At 46.3% G+C, this 21532-nt stretch overlaps 1 protein-coding gene across 1 annotated transcript in view; it reads right to left on the bottom strand.

Annotated features, from left to right (window-relative positions):
- The window catches only part of COL22A1 (collagen type XXII alpha 1 chain), a 305451-nt gene that overhangs the window by 139766 nt on the left and 144153 nt on the right, over positions 1 to 21532 (bottom strand). The window contains exon 25 of the mRNA XM_026454562.1: positions 6782 to 6835. Within this exon, the coding sequence (XP_026310347.1) occupies positions 6782 to 6835 (54 nt within the window). The remainder of the gene's footprint in view (positions 1 to 6781; positions 6836 to 21532) is intronic.

The following is a 21532-nucleotide window of genomic DNA, read 5'->3' on the forward strand; positions in this document are numbered from 1 at the left end:
GAGCTTGGTGTGGAAGGGCTAAGTAGGGCCTGAACAGAGGGGAGTGGAATAGGAGAGGAAAGAAGCCACAGGAGGATGGAGCAGCTGATCCATGGCTAGATGGGAGGGGGGGAGGAAGAGACGCACACCTGGGGCAAGAAAGACAAAGCTTTGTCTTCCAGGGAGCACAAAAATAATAGAGGCGGCGTCAAAGAGTGACACAAAAAGACTTATGCTTAGAAAGACACACTTCTAGGCTGGGCGTGGCTCACACCTATAATCCCAGCACTTTGGGAGGCTGAGGAGGGCCGATCACCTGAGGTCAGGATTTCGAGACCAGCCTGGCCAACATGGAGAAACCCCATCTCTACTAAAAATAGGAAATCAGTCAGGCCTGTAATCCCAGCTACTCGGGAGACTGAGGCAGGAGAATCGCTTGAACTTGGGAGGCGGAGGTTGCGGTGATCCAAGATCACACCATTGCACTGCAGCCTGGGCAACAGGAGCAAAACTCCATCTCAAAAATCATAAAAATTAAGGACACATTTCTAGTGTCCTTAGTAGTCAATGGTAGGAGGAAATCTTGCAAAATGAGAGACCACGAGACAGTCAAACATGAGAGCAGGCAGAAGGCAGCCAGCGCCGGCACTGGAGGAAGGTGATGCGGGGAGGGATGTGGACAGACCAGGGGCAGATCTGAGCCAGACCTCAGTGGTGACGTAGTGACCAGCTGGATTGGGACTGGGACACAACCTAAGATACTCAAAAGGGGAAGGCCTTTAAGTGGAACGATTCTGCAGGGGAATGGGCAGGTGTGTGGGGCTGCTGTGGGGGATGATGGATTCAGTTTTCATCTATTTGTTGTGTTTAGTTAAAAAGTCTGCAAGGCCTGAGAAAGAGAAAGAGAGAGAGAAAGAGAGAGATTTCCAGGGGTAACAGTGAATGTAAACAGAGTACTGGTCTACCCGTGTTTCTGTTGGCTGAGGGATCCCAGAAAGCTCTTGCATTTTCCAGATAAGAGAACACTCTGTAACAGAGGCTCAACATCATCTCAGCTTTCTTGGATGACATAATGGCACTTCAGCATCTTGCATGGCCTTGGGGGACCTTACCGTGAGGCTCGATAACTACTGTTGAGACCAATCTTCTTTGGCCTTCTGATTAATCAGTACCCTCATTTTATGTCCTTTTTTCTCCTGGAAATCAAGTTGAACAAACACCTCAAACAGAACAGCCATTTGAATTACCTCCCTGGTAAGTTTCCCAATGAAACCAGAAGACTAATTGCAAAATCATAGGAGAGCAACACTGAACTCATTCGTTATCTTTTTCTGCATATACTTGAATGGCATTTGGGTTTTCTAGGGCTAGAAAGTCCCTTTCCTTTCCTCTCCTCCACTTCCTCCCACCAAACAAACTTCTGGAAAGTCAAAGATTCTACATATTATTGTCCTTTTATAGATGAGGATATCAGAGTTTCCAGTCTTTCAAGAAAGAATGGGACTACGGGAAGGCCGAGAATAAAACGCAAGAAATGACACTGTCAGGAACGCCCGCAGGTGCTGCAGGCAAGTCACTCTTCCCCTGTGGGCCAGGGAACAGATAGGTAGAAATTTACATAAGAAAAATCTAGGACTTTGGTTGAGGATGGCCTGGGTCAAATCCCAGGTGACCTCATACTACATCAATGGACTTGGACAATGGACTTCACCTCTCAGAACCTTCCTTCCAGCTGCCACAAAATGGTTGGAGGTCCCTTCCTCAAATCACTCTGTGTGGATTAACGAAGTGTGAACTAACCCAGAACACGGAGGACTTCACAAATGTTACTTTCCTTTCTTCTCATTTAATTGTTAACAAAATAAACAACCAAATCATCTAATTATCAATGAGTAACAAATTAGTCAATAGACATAAATGTTAACAACAAAATATGACTGTTTTCATTATTAGTAATGAAAACAAGTAATTAACCACTCATTAATTAACCAATCAGTTCAATTATTAATGAAACAACACTTGATCCCTCTAATACTACAGTGACTATTTAATATGATTAGTAGTTACAACGATGATGCATGAATGACCAATTAACCTAATTATCATTAATAAATAATAATGATTCCTAATAACCACCTAGTTCCAATTGGATTTATAAAGTTAGATGGAATTTGAAGATGCATGAAAATTACTTGCATAAATTAGCATGACAATCAAATTTCTTCGTGACTTGGACATGTCTATTTTGGGGGGAAACTATCCTCCTCTGACATGGTAGATCCCTGTGGCACTAACCCTGTGACCTCCACTTCAAGGGCTTTCTGCACAGAGGCCCAGGCCCACAGCCCAACCAGCCTCTTCTCAGGTCAAGGCCTCCCCTGCCTGCATTTCCACCAATTCAAGGAACTTCGTCCTGAGCACAGCACCAAGCCGCACTGCCTGTGCATAAACACTTGGCCAGCCCAGACACCAGATTTCCAATCTTCCTAAAAGGCTGCCAGGATACAGGAGTCACCACATAGGACATCATGGATATGTAGATTAATTGTAAAATTTTCTAGCAGGTGGAATATTTCATTTTGAAAGAAAGGCATGAAAAGCATCTTATAGGATCCCAGCCACCCCGGGGCTGTGCACGCTCCGAGATGGCAGTGCTGGCTCTTCCCATAATGCCAAGCTAATTAAACTCTCTGAGCTTGGTTTCTCTAGATTTGAAATGAGGGTAAGCAAATTTTGCTCACAGGCAGTTATAAAGAATAGACACGATTATGTATGAAAGCTAAAGGGAATGCTTGGCAACAGCAGAAACCAAACACACATGTTTCCCTTTACTTCTGCCCGCTGCTCTTTCAGGGATAGGCTGCCGTGGGATCAACCTCGGTTTTCCAGGTCAGTGTCAAGATCCTGCTCTGGGCCTCCACAGAGCCCTGACTTCCTCTCCAAAGTTCAGCTCAGTGGATTCTCCTTCCAGATTAATCCTGTGCTTTTGTTTGATGATGCTTTGACATCTTGAGGCTTTGTGGATGCAGGGAGGGCCTTCCCCTTCCAGGTTTAGCTAATTCCTAGAGATCGCATTGGACTTACTTGAGAGTAGGACTCTGATATGCAAACTAGCCCATCCCTAGTCTACCTTCTTCAATCAGGCTCCTGTGGTCTGGGACAGGACACTAATTCTCTGCCCTAAATCACCCCTAGACCAGGTACTAGACCGTGAGAAACCACCTGTACAGCTTGGAGCCTGCAGAAATTATTCAAACTGTCCAATCCTAAGCCTGCTCAGCAACTGAGCCTGCCTCACCCTTGCCCAGTAGAAGCTCCTGCCCAAGTTTGCCTTTCACTTGTTCTGCCTCCAAACTGCCTCTGTTGCTGCCCGACAGCCCTGCAGGAATCGGACGCTCCCATCCACTGAAACCGTGAGGAGCAAACTATCTCCAACGACAGTCATCTCCTGATCTGTGGGCCTCGACTTGCCTGAATAAATACAAGATTTAGGGTTCAGATGAAAACACCATCTCTATCTGTGTCTCTTTCTGGCCCATTGATGTATGAAACCTCATGGCATAGACTGCAGTTCCTTAGATTTTACATCCCCAGAGCTGAATTTGGTACCCAGTGTGAACTTAATAAAAACCTATTGAATGAATAAATCCATGAGTGAACAAGCAAATGCATGATGGTAAGCAGGAAAAAACAGAGGCAAGGCCCAGGCAAGGTAGACACATGGATATGTCAGGAAGAGTGAATCAGAGGAAATGACTGAGATGCATTGAAACCCAGGCTCTTGCTATGGAGAAACAGGAATGCTTTTACACTGTTGGTGGGAGTGTAAATTAGTTCAACCATTGTAGAAGACAGTGTGGCGATTCCTCGAAGATCTAGAACAAGAAATGCCATTTGACCCAGCAATCCCATTGCTGGGTATATGCTCAAAGAATTATAAATCATTCTATAAAGACACATGCACACGTATGTTTATTGCAGCACTGTTCACAATAGCCAAGACTTGGAACCAACCCAAATGCCCATCAATGATAGACTGGATAAAGAAAATGTGGCACATATACACCATGGAATACTATGCAGCCATAAAAAAGATGAGTTCATGTCCTTTGTGCGGACATGGATGAATCTGGAAACCGTCATTCTCAGCAAACTAACACAGGAACAGAAAACCAAACACCACATGTTCTCACTCATCAGTGGGAGTTGAACAATGAGAACATGTGGACACAGGGAGGGGAACATCACACACCGGGGCCTGTCAGTGGGTAGGGGGAAAGGGGAGGGAGAGCATTAGGACAAATACCTAATGCATGTGGGACTTAAAACCTAGATGACGGGTTGATAGGTACAACAAATCAACATGGCACATGCATGCCTATGTAACAAACCTGCATGTTCTGCACATGTATCCCAGAACTTAAAGTAAAATAAAATTAAACTTCAAAAGAAAGAAACCTGGCCCCTTAGCATAAAAGTGGCTGACCTGAACACAGCTTTGATTCCATCAGGCAGTGGCCCCATCCAGGCCACCAGGTGGTGCATACTGCAAATGCTATATTGCCTGGTTCTTAACTACTGAGATCCCTGAACACATTAGGGTGCACAACTACAAGGTGCAACTCCCTGCCATGAAAAGCCTGGTAATATTTATATCTACAGCACACAGCTCAATGTCTGGCATTCAGTAAAGATTTACTGAATGAAAATGACTTCAAAGTTAAAACTGAAAGAATGAAATCTCTTTTCCCAGATAACAAACAAAGAGTTGTAAGGGGAAAAATTATAGCTTAAAATAATTTGATAGAGCCGCACTGATGGTGAATTTTAAAATATACAAGATTGACTCACTATGAAGCAAGGTAATAAAACATAAGGCAAAACCCACTCTGTTTTTCATTATTAATAGCAAAATGCCACAGTGAATGTGAAATCTTTAGAACATGGTGAATTATGATGGACCATATATTCCTATTCCCTGCTGCATCCTGACCCGAATGAAGGGTGCAGAAATGAAGTCTCAGATTGCATCCAAGGTGCCATCTTTCACTAGAATGCTTTCATGTCAGCCAGCAGGAAAAACTGGCTTCTGAACTGCAGTGAGCAGTGTCTTCCGGATGGCTGCCTCCCTGCCAACGCGGACGGACGGACAGTGTGACCGCCACCTCAGGGGGTCTGGTGTGGGGGCGGCGGGGCTGTCCAGTCCCGGGTGGTGCTGAAGCCAGCTGCTTTACCACAGCTCTGGGAGGACCTAGCGGAAGAGTCCAGCAGTGACTCGTGCTTACCTGCTTGGTGCCAAAGAGGCCAGGAGAAGAGGGACAGCCGTGTCTGTCTACCCCGTGTGCACTATGCCTCGGGACCTCGTTATCACCTCTCACAGTCACTGCTCTTTCTCAACCTTCGGATGTGCCCTCCTTTTTTGTGGTGAGAGCTGAGCCTGGGTCTCTGCCATTCCCCCTGTGCCTTCTGCTTGCTGGTCCTGCTTCAGCATGAACTTACTGATGCCAGGGGAGGCCCAGACTGGGGGACAGGAGTGAAGCTTCAGTGGGTGGGGGGTCAAAGAAAGGATGAAGGGAATTCTTTACACTGCAAAGGCCAGGCATAGAGAGAGCTTCAGGGGCTTGCCTTGTTTTGTTCACACTGTGGTACCCTGTAGGGGATGCATGGTGATACTGCATTTGCAAATAAGGAAGACTAAGATTGTTGGGCTTCGGTCACGTAGGGAGGAAGGGTTTTGGATTTGAAGCCAGGTGTCTGCCTAGCGGAGGGTGGCCCTGAGTGAAGCCCTCTGCACCTGGTGCCTCACCCCTCATCTATGACATGGGGACAAGGACCCTGAGGGTACCTATCTAGATGGGTGGTTGTCAGGATCCACAAGGCCAGCACTAGGATGGCACAGCTGGACCTGTGGGAGCAGGACCAAGTATGGCCCGTGGGAGTTGGGCCAAGTATGAGGACAGAGGAAGCCACACCAGAACTGAGTCCTAAGAGACCGAGAGAAGCTGGAGGAAGGAGGAGGAGGCAGAGAATCCAGGGAGCTAGGATAGCACCTGCCTAGGAACAGAGGCCTCTGTGACTGGGGCCCTAACCCCATCATTTTACAGATGGGGAAACTGAGGCCTGAGCAGGGGAAGGACTTGGCCAATGTCCCAGTGTTTTGGAGGACAGACTGAGACCCAAACCAGGCCTCTTAGCTCCTATGACAGTGGCCGCCCTTTTGGTTTTCTGCTGTCTGTGGCTGAAGGGGGCTGTAAGCTCCCGTTACAACTGTCACTGGGTTCATCTTCCTATCCCTGCTGCTCCGTGCCCTGTGCTCCGACGGCACCACATGCTGCCCGATTCCTGCCCAGGGCTGTGCTGTGGTACACCAGGTCCCTGCAGAGCTGTGACCCAGGGAAGGTCCTCCCTTCTCTCGCCCCTGCCTGGCTGGCAGTGCCTTGTCTGCCAAGGGGAGACAAGCCTCCTCGTGGCTGATTTCCCCACCACCTCATCCTGGGGTTCCCCCCTCACCTCTCAGCACTTCCCTTTCTCTTAGAACTGCTCATCACTTTTGTCACCCCTGTCTGCCTCCTCCAAGATGGCAATTCCTTCACGATAGCCAACAATGGTCATTCAGCTCCCACACCGGACAGCGGGGGAGGAGGGAGGGAGGACATGTGATCCACTGGCCGTTCTTTTTAATAGTTTGATGAGGTGGCCAGCAGGATTCTGGCTGCCCACCTGAGTGCTGCTGCCTGGTCATTTGTTTAATAAGAGAAAAGCAGCATTGCTATGGAAAAGAATGTAAGAGGTAGTTAGTTACCTGTGGCCCCAGCAATCCAGGGATTCCAGGTGGTCCCACGTCACCTTTCTTCCCCTGAGTGTAAAAGAAGAAGCTAAAATTAACAAGCAGGTAATTGTCAACTAGAGCTGGTTTAATAATGAGTCTCGGTGGACATTTGGGTCTTTATTACTCTCAATCTCCCGGATTAACATTTGTCCCTCAGCAGCGCCCCACAGAGGAGCAATGTGGAATCAGAAAATGGACTCAGGCTTTTTCTGAGGTCAGGAGTGAGGCTTTGGGTTCCAGCTCTGTAACTTAAATGTGTTTGGTAACACATGGCCCCGTATTCAAAAGATACTGAAAGATATACCAGAGAAAAGCCTCCTTTTAATCCCAGTCTCAGCCACTCAGTTCCTTTCCTTGGAAACAACGAATCTTACCAGATGTTGGTTAATTCTCCCAGAGGGATTTTATGCATCCGTAAGCCTTACACACACACACGCACACACAAACACTCATATTCCCCCTGTCCCCCTTTTCTCCACAGACTTCAGCATGCCATTCAATCTGTTAAACTTTGCTTCTTTGTTTCCATTTAATGTATGTAAGCCACATCCCATATCACATGGAGAGTTGCTGGTATCCTTTATACAAGTGCATGGTTTTCCCCGTGCAAATGAGGCATGATGCATTGAAACAACCGTCTCCTCATGGCCAGGGAGGTTACCGAGGGCATTTCTGCTCTTCTGCTGTGGGAATCCACACAGCAGTGCACATATGTTCAGTATCCAGTAAGGTGATGTTGTGGGGCCCTTAAATAGGGGTGTGGGCCATCTCCTTAAATAGGGGTAAGGTGTGTGTTGGTTAGTTTACACAATGCGGTAATGGCATATATTGTATAACAGAGGTTATCTGAAGGACAGAATACAGCCCTTTTTGGCATTGTCCTGGTGATTTTTTTGATTAAATAAAAGCATTGCAATCGGAAATTGAAAGCAAAATAAGACCTTGATAAGATCTACATTTTTTTGTGTGCCTATTTCATGGCAAACTCTCTTTCTAGTTCTTCCCACATGGTCCTTTCTTAATTTACTCTGCAAGAGGATCCTGGAATGCCCATGTTTTCATCCCATTGATGAGTGTGCAAATCGAGGCTCAGAGCTCATGTCTCTGTTGTTGCACAGCTAGTAAGGGGCAGAGGTCAGAACACACCCAGTTCTATGCAGACTTGAAGCCTGTGCTAATATTGCTGGCTTCTCAAGGCTCTGAAGAATTAAAAGGGATGCTTTCTACAAAATGACTCTAAGTATATCTGTGAGGCTGTAAAACTTGATATCATCCTCTCCTCTCATTCAGCAACTCTGACCCTCTTCTCTCTGCCCCTTGGTGACGCTTGCTTGTCTCCACTCTCCCAGAACCCCCAACTCAAGCACACTAATAAGGTCTTTTTTTTTTTTTTTTTTTTGAGACAGATTCTCACTCTGTTGAACAGGCTGGAGTGCAGTGGCACAATCTCGGCTCACTGCAACCCCCACCTCCCAGGTTCAAGTGGTTCTCCTGCTTCAGCCTCCTGAGTAGCTGAGATTACAGGCACATGCCACCACGCCTGGCTAATTGTTTGTATTTTTAGTAGAGACGGGGTTTCACCATGTTGGTCAGGCTGGTCTCGAACTCCTGACCTTGTGATCCGCCTACCTCGGCCTCCCAAAGTGCTGGGATTACAGGCATGAGCCACCGTGCCCAGCCAGGCCTTTTTCTTACCTTAGACTGTGCCCAGACTATCCCACTGTTTCCCCACTGATCCGCATCTTTCTCATTTCTTCCCTCTCTCCACCCCTTCTTTTCTCCTTTCTTTTCTCTTTTCCTTTCTTCCTTCCCTCCTTTTTTCCTTCCTCTCATATTTAATGAGCAACTAGTATGTGCTGAACCTAGGAAACAGGCTGTGATCCCTCTACCCACACCCTCCCAAAAGCAGCCCTTCCCCAGGCACAATGGGCTACACAGTGTTGCCATACTCTCCTGCCTCCACTTCAGAACACCACCATCAAACCAAGGTCTGTCTTCTACACATAATCCTCAAGGAGGTTGATGCCACTTTATTAAGGGAACAAAGGTATTAGGGTTGCACATGACGGAAGTTTGGTAGAGCTCAGAGGCAAATGTTCTTTACGAAGCTTCAAGTCCTAAAATCTCAGGGGTCTCACACATTAGACTTAGCCCATTGTGGTTGAAAGTGGAAGATAAAGTTCTGCCTCTTTCTCCTGCTTAGTTGTCCACATACTCAATCCTCCTAAATGCCGAGTCCCAGGGACACCGGCAGGATTAAGATATGACCTCTGCCCATAAGGGGCTCGTCGTTTGCTAAGAAGGCAGACACAAGCCCATGTAATGACTACTCAGCCTGTGCTGGGCATGCGGCAGCATCAGGAGCTCCTGGTTCTGCCTAAATGGCTTAAGCAGATGTCCCAGGGAGGTAATGTTGGAAGGAGAAAGAAGAGCTTCCCAGTGGGACAAAAACTGACTGCAGGGAACAGCATAGGAAAGTGTACAGAGGCAGCTGAGAGCCAGACATTGGCAAAGACTGTGTGTCACCCAGGATGGGAGGCTGTAGGACGCAGTCAGCAAGCAGGCGTGAAGGTCTTGAATGGCCTGGACCAAGCACAGCCCCCCAAGGGGTCAGGGATTTCAAGTGACCACACAACCTGGTCCAATCTATGCTGGCCCTAGGAGCAACGGGGAGGATGAATTGAGGCTGATCAAGCTGCTTCTCTCACTGCCCAGCATAACCCATAATATCGCCTTGGGCCAGCCCACCATTCTCTCTCCCCAGAACCACTGCAGTAGCCTCCTAAACAATGCCTCCCTTAACACATTTGGTCATTGCACTTTTCCCCTCAAAGCAGCCAGGATGATATCATTAAAACATAAATCATGTCACGTCTCCTCCGCTCAAAACACTGCAATGCCTCTCAGCTCACTTAGAGCAGAACTTTAATGACCTCCAGCCTGCCCTCCACGAACTCATTTCCTCCAACCCTCTTCTCATTTCCATGTACTTTTTTCCCACCTCCAGCCACACTGGCCTCCCACCTCCACCTTGAATCTGCCAAATGCATTCCAAACTGAATGTCTGTCCACTGGCGTTTCCTTCTGCCTGGGTTTGTTCCCCAGGTATCCACACAGATCAATTCTTCAATTCAATTTGCTTTCTGCTCAAATGCTCCTTTAACTGAAAGTCCTCTTCGGCCAGCCTCACCAGAATAGCACTCCCGCTGTCCTGTTGTGTCCTCTCACCCTGCTGTAATTTCCTTAGTGTGGATCCTCACCAGATGTACCATTGGCATTCGTGCTTATTTACTGTGTGTCTACCCCTACTGGGACACAAGCCACCTGAAAGTGGAGTCGGGCTCTGTTTTTGTTTGATGCTATATACTGTGGCTCTGGACAGTGCCTGCCACATGGTGGACACTCAATAGACATTTGTGGGCTGAATAAATTGCCCCTTTGAGAACTATGCAGTCCCAAGCTATGACGGTGGCACTGGGGAGAGCAGTGAAAAGTAAGAGAAAAGTGGTATCAGGGAGGAAGGGAAGATACAACTTGGAGATTTACTGACTAGCAGAGAGAGTGAGCGAGCCTGGTGTAGAAGTCCCTGGATCCACACCTTTGAGCTACGGAATGCATCAGGCTGGAGGGTGTGATGATGTCGGGGTCACAATGAGTTTCTTGATACTTGCCAGGTAGAATTCAAAATATGATCACAGATACCTTCAGAAGACAGCCAAGCCTTGGAGGCACTGGGTTTCTCCATCCATCTGATCCTGCTCTGATTAATGCAGACATCGGGAAGCTGATCATAAGACAGCTAAGAGTTGTCAGTTCCCCTTCCTCAGGGAAAGGAAACCAGACACCTTCCATTTTCTATCTAGACAGACACCCCCTGCAATTGCTTCCAGGTGACTCTATAGAGAGTCACTGGTTATTTACAAGATGAATAAACCATTTTCCCTCAAGGTCAGTGGGAGGACCCAGTGAATAATCATCGGAAGTTAGAATCCAAGCCAGCAACGTAACTGTGTAGAGAGGAAAGACTGAAAGGAGAGATTGGAATATCTAATAGTTGGTAGGAAAGGATGAGAGAGAAGGGATGCAGGGCCATGATTGAGCAGAATGACTCATTAAGATGCCGATGTGGTCGGGGGATGAAGCATCAGTTCCCTCTCCGGGGTGACACGATCACCATTTGGGGATGCAGCAAGGTCTCAGCAGCTCTTCGCTTCCTCAGCTGACCCCAGGATCTTATGTAACAACGTTACTCATGCTCAGGAAGGTGAACACCTAAGTTGACAACAGGATTTGTAAAAGGCATGAATGCAGGAGGTGTTCCTGTGCCAGGAAAGTTGAATCAATTGGTCTGGAAGAGCAGGTGTACGGGCAAGTAGGAGGCACGTGGTGGACAAGAGAGAAATGAAAGAAACACATCTATGGAAGCGAACATCATAAGCATTAGGTTTTCAGCAAGGAGAAAAAAACCAAAAAGGTGGCAAGAGGCCAGAGAAAGAAAAGTGTCAGGGCAGGTCTTTCATGGGTCATCCATGAAGGGGCATCACCCAGAGAAGCCTCGGGGTAACGTCTCTCCGGCCTTTGTACCTTCCACACCCCCAGCGTCATGGGCCCTTCCAGTGTCTCTCAAAGCTGGCCTTCCTTTCTGTAGCCACAGCCACAAGAACCCACCCTGTTCCCAGGCCCAGTCTCTTCCTTTAGGCCCTCCTGGGCCAACCTGTGCAGGCAGGTTATCCTTCCCAAAGGGTGAAAGCAGCTCTGTCCAAGTCACTTCTCTTCTCGTAAGTAGTTAGAGGAGCTTCATTATCCCAAAGACATATCTGAGCTGTTTGATTTGGATATTCCAGCCCTGGGATTCTAACCTACCTTTTCAATTTGGTGTCCAGGGTTCACACCACTGTCTCCCAAGCAAGAGCCCAAATGGACTGCTTAGCTCAGCCCCAAACACCTGCTTAGGACTTCCGATGCCTGAGTCGTTGCCATGCTGCTCCCTCTGTTTGTAATCCTCCCTTCACAGCTCAGCCTGCCAAAATCACATCCCAGTTCAGTGCCACCTCTTCCATGAAGCTTCAGCAGTAATGATAAATAACAGTTTGAACGATGAGAAATAAATACTTGAGACATGGATTCCTCGGAGCCACCCAAGAGCTAACAAGTTAGAATTGCCAGGGGTGGGGTACAAAGCTCCAAGTGAGTAGAATCAAAGGAATTCTCTGTGTTCTTTCTCTCAACCCCATTCCTCGATGATATTGTAAGGAAAAGAATCTAAAGTACATTGGAAGGATAAGCCATTTAACCTGCTGAGTCTTTGTTTTCCCACATGGAAGATTATAATCATGATAATTATTTCAAAAGATAATAGGAGAAGAAATGATTTAATATTTGAGGAAGTTATTTATAAAACACAATAAAGCATCCCTCAACTGTAACAGACAGTGATAAGAATAAGGAGGAAGATCATAATGACTATGAGGAAGAAATAGTGAGAGTCATATTCTGGCTCCTTTGTGTTCTTGTAGTGGGTGATAGACTGTGTACCAAATAGATCTGGTTTCAAAATCTCAAACTCCTAGCAGTGCCACAGAGTTTAAATTAGATGATGTCCACAAAGTACTTAGTAATAGTGATTATGGTGAGGACAGTAGTAGCGGTTGGTGATTTTGATGATAATGATGGTGGTGGTGGTGGTCATGGGGTCTTGTGGTGGCATTGATGGTGATGGCATTAATGGTGATAGTGGTGATGATAGTGGAGTTGATGGTGATGGTGGTAGTGATGGTGATGGTTGAGTTGATGGTGATGGTGACAATGGTGATGATAGTAGTTATGGTGATGATAGTAGTGATGGTGATGGTGATGGTAGAGTTGATGATGGTGGTGATGGTGATGATAGTCGTGATGGTGATGGTGATGATAGTAGTGATGGTGATAGTGATAGTAGAGTTGATGATGGTGATGGTGGTAGTGATTGTGATGGTGATGGTGGAGTTGATGGTGATGGTGGTAGTGATGGTAGAGTTGATGGTGATGGTGATGATGGTTGTGATGGTGATGATGGTTGTGATGGTGATGATAGTAGTGATGGTGATGGTGGTAGTGACTGTGATGGTGGAGTTGATGGTGATGGTGATGGTAGAGTTGATGATGATGGTAGTAGTGATGGTGATGGTGATGGTGGAGTTGATGGTGATGGTGATGGTGGTAGTGATGGTGATGGTAGAGTTGATGGTGATGGTGATGATGGTGGTGATGGTGATGATAGTAGTGATGGTGATGGTGGAGATGGTGATAGTGGTGATGGTGATGGTGGAGTTGATGATGGTGATGGTGGTAGTGATCATGATGGTAATGGTGGAGTTGATGGTGATGGTGGAGGTGATGGTGATGGTGGTAGTGATCATGATGGTGATGGTGGAGTTGATGGTGATGGTAGAGTTGATGGTGATTATGATGGTGATGGTGATGATAGTAGTGATGGTGATGGTGGAGTTGATGATGGTGATGATAGTAGTGATGGTGATGGTGATGGTAGAGTTGATGATGATGGTAGTGGTGATTATGATGGTGATGGTGGAGTTGATGGTGATGGTGGTGATGGTGGTAATGGTGGTGGTGATGGTGGTGATGGTGGTGATGGTAGAGTTGATGGTGATGGTGGTAGTGATCGTGATGGTGATGGTGGAGTTGATGGTGATGGTAGAGTTGATGATGGTAGTAGTGATTATGATGGTGGAGTAGATGATGATGGTGGTAGTGATCATGATAGTGATGGTGGAGTTGATGGTGATGGTGGTAATGGTGGTAATGGTGGTGGCGATTGTGGTGATGCTGATGGTGATGCTGCTAACATTATTGGTGGTGGTGGTGATAGTAGCAACTCTAGTAAAGGTAGATATAGCAGCGGCTATGTAACCTCTGCAGTTTTGTCCCATAACTGGTTGCAGAGATTTGAAAAATGCTAGAAAAAATAAATATTGTGGAAATAAAGAGCTGTTTTACTAACAATAGGCCTGTTACTTATCATTTTTCTTTTTTTTCTCTTTTAAATTGCTACCCAGCACAATATCTGTATTAAGTGTTTATAATTTATCAAGAGGGAGGATTTTTCAAGCCATTCTGAATGCCAAGATGCTGAGCGGAACTGGTATTTCCAAGGTTTCCTGTCTGCCCACGGAGAGGAGGAAAGCCTAGAAATTCAGAACAGCAATTCTCTCCCAGCCAGGATGAGTTAACACAGTCATCTGAGGGGCCATTAACAGATAAAAGGATTGCTTGTGCAACTGATTCTAATATGTGCCGTATGGTCTTCTGCTCAGTTCCTGTTCTCCAGGCCTCCAAATGTCAAACATGATTATTTTCTACTGGTTAGAGCTAAAACCAGGTGCTCAGGGAAAACCTAGGGTGTCCTGATATAAACCCTGGCTTCATGCCATGAAATGAATCAAACAGTAGCCTAGGATCCAAACAACACTGTTACCATCTGGTAGAGCACGAAAAGGCAGGAAAAAGATTTTAGAATGAAAAAGGAAAACAAATTCAACCTAGGCTGCCACTGCAGAAAAAGACTGGCCATGTTTCCTTCCTCAAATCTACTAGAAATCAGAGCTGGTGGGCCAGATAAACTTCGACAATAATGAGACCCTTGGTTCCAAGGGAAAGCCAGGGATTAAGCTGATGCGTGTCCAGTGCATCCTATTGGACAGGCATGGTCAGGTATTGAGCACCCTAGATCTATTCAAAGCATGCACAGCAGGACAGTTAACTTCCATGTTAGAATTCTGATATGCACATGGATACACACACACACACACACAAAACACACATACACACACTCATACTCACAATATTGAAGCAAAGAGGGTGGAGAATTTGGAGCCAGGCAGATCTCATGCCCCAGGTATAAGTACCCCCATTACCTACAGCCTGGGTGACACTCAGTAATTTGATGTATACCTTTAAGTCTTAGACTCCTAATTAGTAGAATGGGATTAAAACCACAGTATCTCATAGAATCCTTGTGGGAATTAAATGAGAATCATGGATGCAAACAGTTCCCAAGGGAAGTGCCTGCTATGTAGGGACTATTCAATCAATGTTATTTCCTTTCTCCCTTCTCTTAGCTATACACCTTTAAAGAGAGATTCCATTTTTAACATGTGTTCTTAAAGTAAATGACACAGTCAAGGACACCGCGGGATGGGTGGGGACTGCCATCTTTGTAAGAGGGGACATCTTGTTGGATAGGATCACCTCTCCAGTCCTCATCTATTGATGAGAGGGCAGAGAAACCAGAAGATATTGAGAAAACGATCAGAGGAACCGAAAAGTTTGTCACCCGCTGTGGGAAGAGCAATGACAAAGATCTAAGTGACCTTGAGAAGGTCATTCATGTTTCTGGACATATTTCTCACTGTGAGTCTCAAAGATCCCTGCTGCCACAATGTATCTATAGACATTCCAAATTTTACATTTTGTTGAAATGTGTCACAATATACAATTTTTTTTAGCAATTTTTCTTTTTTTTTTTTTTTTTTTTTATCTTCCAGGGAAGATGAAAGATGATGTCTAGGTGATTTCAGCCGAGACTCAGTGCCACAGAGCAAGGCAAGGTGTAAGAAGGGACCACGTTCTCTTCTCCAAAATGAGGCATCTGTGGAAGGTGAGAACCCAGGTGACCAGGCACCCAGTTCTGAATCTTGTCCTCTTCTAGTCATTCACTTATGTTCCCTAACTGTAGGAGATTATATTAACGCCATTATCTCTTATGCATATTTTATATGCATATTCCTATTGTATTTATAACTATGTATGTGTCTATAAAATATGTATGTTTTACAGGTGTGAGGGACTCTTCTCATTACTGTGGTTACAAAAATAAATAAGAAAAAGTCCTTCCTCTCACAGTCTTACATTCTACTAAAGAAAACAAAAACAAATTCTCAAATAAGAAAAATATCAGATAAATCTGCAGAAAATTAAAATGGGATAGTGTGAGAATAACAGTGACAGACATTTTGAGGTGGATGATTCGGGCATGACAATTTTTTTATTGGAAAAGTGAACCTCCTGGAAGCTCTGAAAGGTTCCACTGCTGCAGTGGCCTTGAGCCAGGCTGGTTCTTCTGCCGAAACATCCAGATTCAGATGCAACTGCAGCATCTCTCATTTCAGCTAGGTGACAGTGCTCCCTGATCAACCTCCTTAATGCCGAGCTCAGACAACAGGCAGGAAATTAAAGCCTTGGAAAGAGAAATGCAGTCCTTCTCTATCTCTCTGCCTGGTGACTGCTACCGCCCTCCAGCAAGCGGGCGGGCGGGCGGGTGGGCGGGCGTCTCCTGCAGCTCCGGGGATGGCATAGAGCGTGCCTCACTCTCAATTCTCCCTTTCACCATGTCAATGTGGAAAAATACCAGCTTTGTCCAAAATGAATGCATTTACTTTGCCAGGGATTATCCTGTCTGCCTGTTGCTAATCTCTATAATAAAGGGCCTGGGTTCTGTTGCCCCCCACCCCATGTTTAGTGTCGGTCTCTCCATGCCCAAGTTCCTGCCTGCTGTCAGCCGTCAGCCTCGTCTCTTCCCCTTGCACAGCCTCAGCATGTGCAGAGATGCCCAGGAGCTCTTCTGAGTGATGTTTCAATTGAAGTTGATGAGGAGGAAATGACAGGTCATGGCAAGGGAAGGAGAGAGATAATTTTTTGAATAAGTCATTTTCTCTCGCATTTTCCTGACTCAGCCAGAGACTGACTGAACAGGAAGCTGCTTCCAAGCCCACAATATTACAATTTGCTTCTACTCCCTTTTTCTCCATAGATGCAGGCACTGAGCTAGCAATATCCATAGGACAGAACACAACCTGAATCAGGGAATTACCCATGATGACTGAAAGGCCATGGGCCCCCCAAAACCCACTTGCTCATCGTCCATGATTCACTAGAGGAAGCAGGACAAGCGGGGAGCCGTCCTCTGTGTTGCTCTGCACCCTGTGCTAATGTTCCCGCCATCCTGCCTTGTCACTCTTGGTTCACTCTCCTCTGCTAGACGCTGGGCCTTTGAGAGCATGACTTCTGCCCTTTCCTCAGCATGGCCTCCACCTGGCTTCTGACCTGAACCAGGATGGGTGCTCAGAAGCCCTGTGCTCTGCCCGGCCCCTGCCCTTTCTCAGTGGATCACCGTGGCAGCCTCCTAACTGGCCTCCTTCCTGCAGTCTGTTCTCAACACAACAAGACATGTGAATGCGTTTAGGGCACAACCTGGGCCCTGCCACTGCAACCCTCGAAACCCCAGAATGAGCAACCACAACCAGAAATGTATGAGATAGGCCCATCTTGAACATGAAATTATTTGATGCAGCTTCCAGAAGCAGTGCTCATAGATTTAGGTAAAATAATGGTATTATGGTTTTGTGTCTCTTAAGATTCCTTCTCTTTTGGAGACAACATACTGAAATATTTAGAAACAACATGATGTGATGATTTTAGGACTTGCTTTCAGTGAATTCAGTGGTGGGTAGAAGTGAGTGTTGGTTTATATAAAATAAGTTTTTCAATCATTTATAAGTGTTGAGTGGGTTTGGGGTATATGAAGGTTCATTTTACTGTCCTTTCTACTTTTGTGGATGATCAATCATCATAAAACATTTCATCATAAAACATTTTTTTCATCGTAAATTTGTTTTTCATCATAAAACATTTTTTGAAAACATGTAAAAGCTACATTGGTTACTCGCAGTAAAAGCCAAAGTCCTTATGATGGCCCACGAGGCCTGAAATGAACCTCTTCTCCTGCCAGGCCCCTTGCTGGGTCCAGCCACATGGACCTCTGGGCTCTAACACTCCGCGCCTGTGCCTGCCCCAGGACCTTCTGCCTGTCAGGCTCTTCCCCAGCTATCAGTTTGACCAACATCCTCACCTCCAGAAGGCCTGTTCAAGGAAAATTGTCTTCATTGGGCCTTCCTACATCACCTGCTTACATGCTGTTGCGTCTCTTTCCCCCTGCCTGCCAGAATATAAACAGCATGCGGGCAGGAGCTTCTTTCTTATTCCTGAACTACTCACTTGCCTACAACAATGCCTGGTACCCAGTAGATACAGAAGAAATATTTGTTGAATGGATGAATCTATAGAAGGAAAGGTGAGAACAAAAGGGGCAGGAAGGAATAAAAGCAAGTAAAAGAAAAACAGCAAAAAAGTTGGAAAAGGGAACACAAGAGGAAGAAAAGAGGAACTGGTTGAGAGTCCCCAGTATGATGCCAGCAGAGCCTGAACTAGAAGCCATGACTGCAGCCATTTTAATTATACCAATGAGTTTCCAAACTGAAGAGGAAGAAGTCCAGGACAAAGCTGATGGGTGTAAGCAAGTATGCAGAGGCAGGATGCCTTCTCAAGGGGGCACTTCCCATACCCAGAACACTGATTTCAATGCTCCCATTGACTCCCATGGAAAATTCACTCACTCCTGCAAGGCCACCTCAAACATCACCTTTTCCTTTGGATGTGCCAGTTTCCAGCCCCCATGATCCTCTCAGCAGACTCCCTCAAGCTGAGATCCCTCTATCCTCTGAACATCTGTAGTCTTCCTCAGTCTCCACTGAGGTCACCTATTTACATGCACTGAGCTCCTTAGCCGACCTGTGAGCTCTGGTAGCTGAGACCTTAATGTTTTCAGAAAATCCCAAAGCATTTAGCATAGTGCACAGGCATCACAAGAACTCAACATGAGCTTTTTGACAGACTGACACATGGAAAGAAAGAAGGGAGAAAATGAGAAGTCGGGCTTTGGGGACACACAACCCCAAGTGCGAATCCCTGAGGGGCCACTGATGGCTGTGCTGTATTAGAGCCTGTCTTTCATCTGCAGAAACGGGGATGGCAAGGCTGTTATGGGAGCTGCCATGTAATTGGAGCTCAATAAACACCTTATCCTACCTTTGCCCATCATCACTGTACCCCAAACGCTCACCTTGCTTGCTCCTCTGGAACTCCTTGTTTTATTCCTCAAATCTCCAGACCCCAGTGCGTTGCCCAATTTCCAAGGCCTGTGGATTGTGTTAAGCTCAGACCAGGCCAAGCACCATTGCATGGGTGGCTGGTATTGCTCAGAAGGGTAAAAGGTGTTTCTGAAGATGACAATAGTCACCCTGGGAAGCATACCCAGCAGGTTTAAAGAAGTTGTATCTAAGAAGGTGATATGGTTTGGCTGTGACCCCACCCAAATCTCATCTTGACTTGTAGCTCCCATAATCCCCATGTGTTGTGGGAGGGACCTGGTGGGAGATGATTGAATCACGGGGGCAGTTTCCCTCACACTGTTCTCGTGGCAGTGAATAAATCTCACAAGATTTGATGGTTTTGCAAGGGAAACGCCTTTCACTTGGTTCTCATTCTCTCCTTGCTGCCACATAAAGCATGTCTTTCACCTTCTGCCATGATTGTGAGACCTCCCCAGACACGTGAAACTGTGAGTCCATTCACCTTCTGCCATGATTGTGGGGCCTCCCCAGCCCCGTGAAACTGTGAGTCCATTAAACCTCTTTTCCTTTATAAATTACGCAGTCTTGGGTATGTCTATCAGCAGTATGAAAATTGACTAATACAGAAGGTATGAGCCTGATGAGTGAGCTCTGGGCAAGATGTTCCCTCCTCACTTTAATAAGAGTCAATTAGATAAAGATGTAGATTTTAAAATCCTTCACAGTCATCTTTATATGAACAGTTCCACCCATCATCTAATTCTACTTTGGAAAAGTAACAATTGCCCAAGTTCAATGCAAAATGAAAAAAGCTTCATGTAAACGTTAATTACATAAATGGACAAAGATTGTTGTTTTCTCTTAAGACTGTGCAGGAGCATGTTGAGAGAATGACAGCCACGTCAGCTGTCACATCACGCTGCCCAACCAGGGCCAAGTTCCTTCCTGAGCACTTTTTCTCCTAACAACACAACTGGTGACGCCTTCCCCACTGTAGCAAGAAGTAAACCGACCTAGAGAGACCAGGTGACTTGCAAGGGTCACACAGCTGCTGAGAAGTGGAGCAGTGCTCCAATCCCAGGTGCGTCTTGTTCTGAAGTCCAGGATCCTTCCACTCTACGGAGGAGGGAGACACCTGGCTTTGACCCACCTGCCTGCCTCACTTGACTGACAGGGAAACTGAGCCAGGGCTGGGGATGCTGAATGGGAAGTGGGGGCGAGTGAATCTCTGATACGGTTTGACTGTGTCCCTACCCAAATCTCATCTTGAATTGTAACTCCCACAGTTACCACATGCTGTGGGAGGAACCCGGTAGGAGGTGATTGAATTATGGGGGGATGTCTATTCCCATGCTGTTCTCATGATAGTAAATGAGCCTCAGAAGAGCCGATGGTTTTAAAAACAGGAGTTTCCCGACACAAGCTCTCTCTTTGCCTGCTGCCATCCATGTAAGATGTAACTTGCCCCTCCTTGCCTTTTGCCATGATTGTGGGGCCTCCCCAGCCATGTGGAACTGTAAGTCCATTAATCCTCTTTCTTTGGTAAATTGCCCAGTCTTGGGTATGTGTTTATCAGCAGCGTGAGAACAGACTAATACAATCTCTTTCACCCAGTGCACCTTCATGATGCCTTTCCGCATCTCACCTAGCCTTAAAATAAATTATTTGTAGAATCTTGAGAATTCAAAAGGGTTATAGGAGACACAGTTCTCTGAAAACCAAAGACTGAAGTTAACTAGTGGGTAAGTACAGGTTGGAGTCAGTGCTGAATTAGAAGAGCAAGCTATCCCCTTTCAGAACTGAGGATGTGAAGTGTGATAGGGAGGCAACCCCCTTAGATGAAGTCAATCCACAGCAAAATATATGGCATCATCCACGTCACTGAGCTACGGATTGTCCAGGCTAAGAGAGGCCATACATGGGATGAGGGCTGCCTCTCCCAGATGCCAGGACTCCATTCCCACCCACCCATCAGCGGTGAAAACCTCCAGAGGCAGCAAGCTCACTGGTCCCTGGAGCTACCTGTCGCATCTCTGGATGCCTGTGGCCCTCAGATTGTTAACCACATGAACTAGTAAAAAGTGGTACAAGCTTAAGGGTTACAGTTCAAAAAATGTGAGCTTACTTCCTGCCCTGTGCCAGGCACCTTGGTGGGAACTGGGGACACAGAGTTGAGTCTGGCTTTCAGTCCAGTTTGCTGTGGGAGCATCGGAGGGGATGGGGGTACAACCCAAGCATGGTTCTGCAGCCCTCCTCAGAATGTATGGCATTGTTTCAAGAGCTGAACTTACTGGTGAATCATAACCTTACAGTGTACACAATCTAGATAGGAAAACAGGTGCTTAAATTAATATATCATATTCAATAGCATGGATATATTAGATGCACAGCTGTATCATTTCACCCCTATTTTTTCTCACTTTTCTCAAGACTTCCATTTTCTCAAGACTTAGCTCAAATATCATCTCCTTCAAGAAGCCCCCCAGGCTGGGTCAGTTGCTTCTTCTCTGTGTACCCTCATCACTGGGCTTCCCCGCTCTGGGGCTGTGATCACCCAGTGGATTCATGTCTCTCTCTATATGACTCGTGGCAGACAACAGACTGATCCCCACGTCCCAGAGGCCCAACTCAAGGCAGAACACATAGTAGAACCTCAGCCATGTTTGAAGAACTGAATCCAACCCTGCATTCTACTTCCAATATTCATTTCAAGCCCCTGAAACTGACAGTGTCTATCTTCTCTGCATGGCATTATAAA

The sequence above is a fragment of the Piliocolobus tephrosceles genome, chromosome 7 (genome assembly GCF_002776525.5).
Source record: "Piliocolobus tephrosceles isolate RC106 chromosome 7, ASM277652v3, whole genome shotgun sequence".
NCBI lineage: Eukaryota > Metazoa > Chordata > Mammalia > Primates > Cercopithecidae > Piliocolobus > Piliocolobus tephrosceles.